Raw genomic sequence first — 8,592 nt, forward strand, 5'->3', positions numbered from 1 at the left:
GGGCTGGGAATATGGCCTAGTGGCAAGAGTGCTTGCCTCGTATACATGAAGCCCTGGGTTTGATTCCCCAGCACCACATATATAGAAAATGGCCAGAAGTGGCACAGTGGCACAGTGGCTCAAGTGGCAGAGAGGCTAGCCTTGAGCAAAAAGAAGCCAGGGACAGTGCTCAGGCCCTGAGTCCAAGGCCCAGGACTGGCAAACAAACAAACAAACAAAACAAAAACAAACAAACATGGGATTTTCTTAGGGTTAGAATGACAAAGCTGATGTCAAATGTCAAGGAAAGGGCTAATTTTAATAATCTTAATATCTAAACAAAAAATACAACCTCCTTTTAACTTTGAGGCTCTCATGATTGAGGTAGATAATGCTGTTATAATTAGTGAATTAGGATGAAACTACAAAAATGAAAAAACTGAGAGGAAGCACTGTTTTATAATTATCTTCCTTTAAATCCAAATGGATCATTAAGTATACGTCCAACTTATAGTTCAAAGTTGGAAGTATGAAATCCAAGTCTGACATGCCATGAGCTCACTTTTCTACTTGAAGATGAACGCAGCAGTTGTTTAAAAGATCGACATTCTAGTTAACAGAAAGCCATAAAGTAGTTGTCTCTGTGAAGAAGCCAGTAACTTTGCACTTGATATTTCCATCCTGGCTCATTGCCAACTCTTCAGGATTTGGATTCTGAAAGTTTCTTCAGCATTTAACTAATTCTTTGTTAGCTGAGGGAGCTGGGACTGTTTCTCCACACATAAACTGATCTTTGTCATAAATTACTTTTATAATAAGGGAACAGCTAGGACACGTTGCCACGTCTTCCCCATTCTCCAAATCTTCTTTGGTGATGGAGAAGTTATCGCCACACGGGCAGGGGTAGAAATAAGTTTCAGAGTCCTCGTCATACTGGAAGTCCTCGATCTCCACCTCGTCGTGAAACACCGCCATGACCACCGGGGCTGGCTAGGAGTTGAGGTTCCCTCCGTCGGTCGGTCCGGCACCGCCCGGGTAGGTCTAACGCGGCAGGCGCCAGTCAGGATCCGGCATCAACCAGTAGCAATAATTTCTTATCTACAATAATCTTATGGAGTTATTTTTTTCAGAAAAATCCTATGAAATACATGTTATTCATAAATGAGTTTTATCAACGCAAAAACTGAAAAAAGAAATTAATCTCAGATTCTTGGGGTTCTTCTTTGGAACTAGATTCGAGAACCCAGGAAGGATTGTGTTTTCCATAGTTTGAAAGTGAATCTGCACTGTGTGGTAACTTTGTGCTATATATTTACTCCAGAGATCTGACCTAGAAACAAGAGTCGAACTTCAGCGAGGTGCCAGTGGCTCACACCTGTCATCACTGCTACTCAGAAGGCTGAGATGTGAGGATTGCAGTTCAAATCTAGCCCAGGCAGGAAAGTCTGGAAAGTCTTATCTCTAATTAGCCACCGAAAACTGCCAGAAGTGGATCTATGGCTCAAATGGTAGAGCACTAGCCTTGAGCAAAAAGGTTTAGGGACAGTGTCAGGTCCTGAGTTCAAAGCCCAGTACCAGCACAACAACAACAACAAAAAGCCAAACTTCATGGAAAAAGATCAAATTGCTGCCTTGGCAAAACATAGTTAGCAAACTAGAGGAGAGCTTAAATCACTAGCCATGGTTTTACCTATTTTTCCACAACATTTTTATTAGCATCAACTAGTTGTATACAAGGGTTTCACTTTGACAGGTCCATATCTGCATATAATGCACAACTTCTACACTCTCCCTTCTCCCACTCACTCTCCCTTCTTCCATGTCCTTCCAAAACCAATCTCAACCAGGTCATTGTTCCATTTTCCCCTGAGTACATAAGGTATTTTGGTCATTCCATTCTTCACATCTCCATTTGCCTTCCCTCCTCCCAGTACTAATTGAACCTCAAAGAGGCTGGTTTATAGTCATCCTATAAAATCTTTCCTTCCATGGTGTGACTGGACCCACTCATTTGAGACACATAAATTCTTGGATGGAGATCTTTAGTCTTCTCCATTAAAATTGCATATACCTGCCCTTATCATGATCTATGGCTGTTGGGATGTATTTTTCAGCCCTCACTTTGATTGACTTTTTATTTGTTTTTGTCAGTCATGGGGCTTGAATTCGGGCTGGGGCCCTGTCCCTGAGCTCTTGTGTTTAGAGCTAGCACTCTACCACTCTGAGCCCCAATATCACTTCTGGTTTTCTGGTGGTTAATTGAAGACAAGAGTCTCACAGACTTTCCAGCTCAGGCTGGCTTTGGACAATGATCCTCAGATCTCAGCCACCTGAGTAGCTAGGATTAGAGGTATGATCCACCAGCAGCTGGGTAGCCCTTCACTTGGTGTTTGCACACATGACCTGTTTGGGAATGAGTCACTGGTAGTGAATGTGTTGTAAATATAAACTTGAATTGTGCCTTAATGTGTGTACATATCTTCTTGCAGGAAAAAAGCAGGCTCTATGTAGCTGCTGACCTTTCAGCAGAGACACAAAACAATCTGCATCAACCCAAAATCTGAGGCCAAGGACAGCTGACCCACATCTGGAAGCAAAGTTGCCGAGGTGACCATAGTCCAAAAATCAGCTAAGCCACTAGCCAAGTTCAGGAGAATAAGTGAATATACTTCAAGCCACTGAAATTGGAGTCATTTATGACATGGTAGTGCTATGGCCAGAGATGACTATTACCACAAACACAAACTAATGGGGTCTTTTTTCCCTTTTGTCCATGAAAATTCTTAGGTTGAGTGTCAGAAATTTCTTCCTTAATACTCTGCTGAACGCCCTAAACACAGTGCCCACCACTCTTCTACTTATCTATAAAGTTCCAAGCCCTGTGGTACTTGCGCCAAGAGATTCTTGGTACAGATCTATCATTTGGTTGGAAAGGAGAAAAATGCACAGGTGAAAGTCAGTATGTGAGGCAGAAATTGTGAATAATCAAAACTGCCATAAGAAAATGTTGGAAATTGTCCTCCAACTTCAAATCCACGACTTTGAACAGATGGCTCTGTGATTGTGTTTTCATCAAAGTTTAAGAAACTCTACAGGAAGGAATAAAAAGAAAGCTTATATGTATCTGCCTGGACATTCAAGGCCTTTATCATTTAACATAACTAAAAAATCCCAAGCAGTTAAGGAGAAACATATGGCAAAACAGTAACTGCCACATGCCTTCCACATTCAAGATTCTTTACACTAAACTGCAGTGGTATCCTTACTCAGATCTCATGCTGTTTCTGGTTAAGAAAGCTAGCCTTAACCTGCTTAGGACATAATGGAGTCAAATCTGAGTCCCAGAGATGAAGCTGAGAAAGGTTAAGTCTAGATTCATTTTGTAGATTCAATGTGTTCATGACCCACCTTCACTATAATTCTTTTTGCACCTATTAAACCCAGAATAATTTCAAATAAATCAAATAATTCTCCTTTATATATTCCCTCCCCTTCAGCAGTGTCCTCAGTGCTCCATCTCAGATACCATGTTGTGTAGTATATATAGAAAAAGATACTTGGAGATTCTTAAACTACCACTATCTGTAGAATAACAAAATCTAGACTCATACATTCAAGCATAAGTACAAGTAATATAAATAACTAATAAGCAAAATGACCCATACCTACTAGGCCTCTTTGAGAAGTTTAAAATTAGACCCAGATTTGATGCCACCAAAATATAATGCTCTTAACTTCTGTGCCAGTACATTTTTTTCATAAAGCTACACTTATTCCATTTCAAACACTGATTTATAATTTCAGTGTATACTACATTTATAATACTTTTGGTGTGTCCAACCCTCTTCTTTCATGGAAGACTGGTAAAGGCAGGTATGTGTATGTGTGTGTGCACATAAATCTTATGCAAGTATAAGTTATTATTATTATTTTTTTTTTTTTGCCAGTCCTGGGGCTTGGACTCAGGGCCTGAGCACTGTCCCTGGCTTCTTTTTGCTCAAGGCTAGCACTCTGCCACTTGAGCCACAGCGCCCCTTCTGGCCGTTTTCTGTATATGTGGTACTGGGGAATTGAACCCAGGGCCTCATGTATAAAAGGCAAGCACTCTTGCCACTAGGCCATATCCCCAGCCCCAGTATGTTATTTTTATGACCTACCTTGATATATAGAAAGTTGAATGTCTAAAATTATCTTGATCATTTCCTGGTTGGAAGAATTTAAGCATCTTGAAAGATTATAGTTAAATGGCCTACAGAAAGTCAGCCAATAGAATTAGATGAAATTTTCTAGTGGAAACTCCAGAAATGGCCAAAATGTGCTGGGCAATGAATCTTTCAAAGGAAAGAACATTCCTCATATTTACAATCCTGTCATCTTCTTTATTTCATTTGATCCATTACATGCTAGGAGGAAGACAGAAGTTATGGCAAAATTCCAGTTGAAGGAATTATATCTCAGAGAGGTTACATCCCCCCTCATTGCCATTTTTGCAACTGAAGCAAGTCTTCTAAGTTCAAGGGTTTTTTTTTTCCTACCAGACTATTCCCCCACAAATTCTGGAGCCCATATTTTTGTTGGCCAGGAAGATGTTTGCTTGCTCTAAAATTATGTTGTTGCTTGGAATGCAACAAATTAGAATTCCATCATCAGACATTCAGAACACAACCATCTATTCTTCTGGAATTCTACCTTTCATGATGAACATCAAAAACTCCTTCTAGTAAGAAGTTTTGTGTAAATCCATCACTTGCACTCAACCAGGTCTAATTGATGTATGTTTTAAACCATCACCCCCTGTATTTCTCCTTTAGGAAGAATATACCTTCTACAAGATTGTAGTGATCACAGAATATTCTCCACACATTGTGAACACTCTTTTCTCCTCTTACCAGCATATCACATCTCATTCATTTCAGCTTTAAACTAGAAAAAAAAAAGAGTCCCAGTTCTCTCAAATGAGTCATTCTGTTTGCCCTGTATTAACTTCAGCTTCTGTCATACATATGCTCTTGAAATCAAGGCAGACAAAAATGAGGCCATCATGAAAAACTTTTGAGTTACTGCTTGATACCTCATAGCATGAGAAACAGGAAAAGCTTATAGGTTTGGATCAAGTTATTCTAGTTAAGTAACCTGGGGCAAATCATGGAACCCTTCTTTCCTTCCAATTACTCATCTGTGAAAATCTCACATAGTTTTGTCAAAGCTGAATGAACCAATGTGTATGATGGCCCATGTATATAAGGCACATAGTAGGCACTCAGTTAAAGACTAGTTGGCTTCATTGTTACTGGTGGTGCTATTACTTCTTACTGCTAATCTTACCAATAAAAAATCTACTTCTGAGACAAAAGCACTTTGTCCTTTTCACTGATAGCTATCTTCATTTTCTTTCCCCTCTAGCCCACTCCATGGGGCCATCAGCAGGTTTCCTGGTACAATATATAAATAGTGGATATTAGAACCAGAGTGTTAATTTAGCCTAGCCTTTGTTCCAGCCTTCCCACTGGCCTGCCTTCTAGATGGATTACTGGAGCAGAAATAAGAAGGCAATGTTCTTTCTTCATATCATACACCTAAGGGAATTTTTTTTAGTCTTTTGAGAACATTGAACTCTACCTCAAGCTCACTCACAATGAGAGTAATCATTCAGGGGAAACACAGGAGGTCTCCTGAACTTCAGAGCCAAACTGAGCCACAGTTGCTTCTCCCTGTCTCTCAAGAATAGGAACAAGGCCGTTGAAAAACTATAATGGTAAGGGTGGGGTTCAGGGTTGAGGGTGATCAACCACCCCAGCACTTAAGTAAGATTGCCAGGTTGAAATCAAGCCATCATGTTTAGGAAATTTCAACCCTACATGATCATTCTCTAAGTAAGGGAACTTGTCGTTATCTTATGAAGCCTGTCAGCCATGTTAAGAGATTGTCTGGGGACAAGTGAAATGTTGAAGATGATGAATAAAGTTACTTAGAGGGACATGTGAAGCAAGGCTGTCTTTTTTTTTGCCTCTTAGTTTAGTTTATCTTGTAGGCGTGTGAAGAATGGATTGCTGGCTCTTAAATGTAGCTTATTATTTGGCTGGTTATGCAGAAGTTGCTATTTCGAACTCCCTCTGAGTTTCTGGCTTTCTGATGGGAAGTTTAAAAGCTCATTAAATGGCATCCACACACAAATTTTTCTTTCTTCTGCCTCCCTTTCTGCTGTTTTAATGTGCACTAAGGAATTTGGACATTGCACTCACTTTAACAAATAATGCCGAGTAAAAAGCAAGGCTCAGCCAGCACACACAAAAAGGTTGCTTTTTAATAATGTAAATTGAGTTCATAATGACTATACTAACTAGTACTGAAATTGGCTACACTGTTTCCAAACTGTTTCCACGTGCCTGTCATTTAATATTTACAAGGGAGAAAACTCATTATTTCAAGATAACGTTCTAGTTCCTACTATGCATTAAACACTACTTTCAATGTTGGGTTTGAAATGCTAGATTGAATTAGGTATCTTTATTTTTAGAAAACAGGACCGGTTTCAGAAATGTTGAGTGACTTGGCTAAGGTCACAGCATGCTCAGAAGTACTTGATCTTCTGCTTCCAGCTCTTAAGTTCTCTTCCAAACAATAAACCTGTAGTCATGTGCAGCTTTTGAGGTTACACAATTCAGTGCATTTACTTTACACATGGGAAGAATAAGCATTCTTCCCAAGGTTTCAATTTATAAATAGTAGAACACAAGGATGGGAACCAAGTCCCCTAACACCTCATGTATTACTCTTACCTATAAGATTTACTGCATATTTTAGTTTCTCTCCAAAACTCATTGTTTGGTCTCTAAAGAATTTTCTGGGGGGAAAAAATTGTTTTTTGCTCGAAAAACTACTCTTATAATATAGAGGGAGACAAAGTAATTTCTGATTGTTACTAATAACGATAAGCAGTCATAAAAAGACTTCACCTTATGATATCTCAATATTAATAATATTAATAATTAATGGATTGAGTTCAACCATAGGTGGATAAATGTACTTAAGGGACCAACATAGAAGGCCTTCATGAAACATAGAAGCCAAGTTATCAACTTTGGAAGGGAAAGGACTAGAAAAGGGAGGAAGGTGTGAATGATTTTTTTGTTTTATTCATTAGTCTATAAAATTTTCCAGTGAGAGAAGGACACAATCTGACCAAACTTACCTTTCAACTTGGTGAATTCAAAGTTCTCATTGGACCTGACCTAGATGACAGCTCTTCTGGTTCCTCAGCTAAGGCTCCTGCCTCTCCAAGGTTGTAGTCAACTTTGTAGTTGTAGTTGTAGTTGTAGTCAAAGTGCAGATTGGATTCCGAGTTGTCCATCACAGTTAGAACAAAATAAACTCCATATAAGATCTGAGAAGCTGCTTCCTATTTTTCCACTGTAATCTTCTGTTTCCTCTTTCCCTCCTGATCCTCTGGTCGTACAAGCCTCTCTTGAATTTTGGTCCCTGCCCCAGCTCTTCCCAGAAACCATTCTTTCTTTCTGAACTGCTATTTATGATTCTTCGCTTAGCAAACTCCTTTGCACACTTGAGTCAGAGGAAATACCACTTTCTGGAGCTCTCTCATGTCATTCTTAACCAAGTCTCTCTCTTTTTTTTCTTTTATGCTTCCTTGTAGCCCATCTCCTTGTCATGACACTAATATTGATTTGTCATTGCATTATTTATTTGTGTAATGGACTACTTAATCTGCTCTATGGAAAGTGAGACATTGTCTATTATTTTCACCATCTTACCTGGCACCTGGTAATAATGGCTTAATATATATTTATTGAGTACATATATTAGAAGCCTCTAGTGAAACCTTTCAAGCCTGGTTGTTATTAAGATGTTCGTTCTGGTGTGCATTTAGATCTCTGAAAAGCCAGCCCTTGTGTTAGTTATCTTTTTTATTCCCATGCTGCTTTACGTGGTCCCTAATGTTCAGTTGTGTTCACGGAAGAACCATCCCAAAGAAGAATATAGCCCAGAATTATTACCAATGTCGAAGAACAGTCATCTGACATAGACTGCTGTACTCCTCGACTCAACTAGAATCATTCTCTTCCTCTATTCCTGCCTACCTTGTTAAGAAAGCTAATGTGCCTCTGCAGCTTTGTTTAGTTTCCATTTGTGTTGGTGAATGTTATTTTAATTCAGATGTCATTAGCTCCCTCCCCTGCACAGAGCCTCCAAAAATATAAGCAGCCAACATGACAATGCCTTCCATGGAGACTGGATGTATTAGACATTTATACATAAAACATGGGGGAAAGAGAATAAAATTGGCAGCGGTAGCCTTGTGGCCTCCTGCCATTATCCTCTGGGGGAAAGAAAGTACTTCACTACTTCCGACTGAAGTTCAGAAATTGAAACACGATTGTCAGTTGATAGGATAGCAACATCCTGACGACTGGCATAGTATTGATGCCAAGAGACTCTAGCTGTGTGCCTGATTCGCTTCCCCACAGAGAGCGTTGCGGGGAGTTGCAGGTGCAAGGGGTAGAAACTGAAGGAAGGGGATTCATGCCTGCTGCCCCACCAGAGGACTGCCATTCCCTGAAAGAGGGCTAAAGCTCAGGTCCTCAGCTCTCTCTATCT

At 39.7% G+C, this 8,592-nt stretch overlaps 1 protein-coding gene across 1 annotated transcript; it reads right to left on the reverse strand.

The window, feature by feature from the left end:
* Window positions 1–272: 272 nt before the first annotated feature.
* LOC125358043 (DPH3 homolog) lies at window positions 273–1,051 on the reverse strand. Its single transcript, XM_048354883.1, has one exon. It carries the CDS (start codon window positions 952–954, stop codon window positions 706–708), a length of 249 nt encoding a protein of 82 aa, XP_048210840.1. The 5' UTR covers window positions 955–1,051; the 3' UTR covers window positions 273–705.
* Between the last annotated feature and the right edge of the window lie 7,541 nt (window positions 1,052–8,592).

This window comes from Perognathus longimembris, chromosome 10 (genome assembly GCF_023159225.1).
Source record: "Perognathus longimembris pacificus isolate PPM17 chromosome 10, ASM2315922v1, whole genome shotgun sequence".
NCBI classification, from domain to species: Eukaryota; Metazoa; Chordata; class Mammalia; order Rodentia; family Heteromyidae; genus Perognathus; species Perognathus longimembris.

Excerpts from the sequence above, each read along its gene's own strand:
- LOC125358043 (XM_048354883.1), bottom strand. The coding sequence starts at position 954 with ATGGCGGTGTTTCACGACGAGGTGGAGATCGAGGACTTCCAGTATGAC.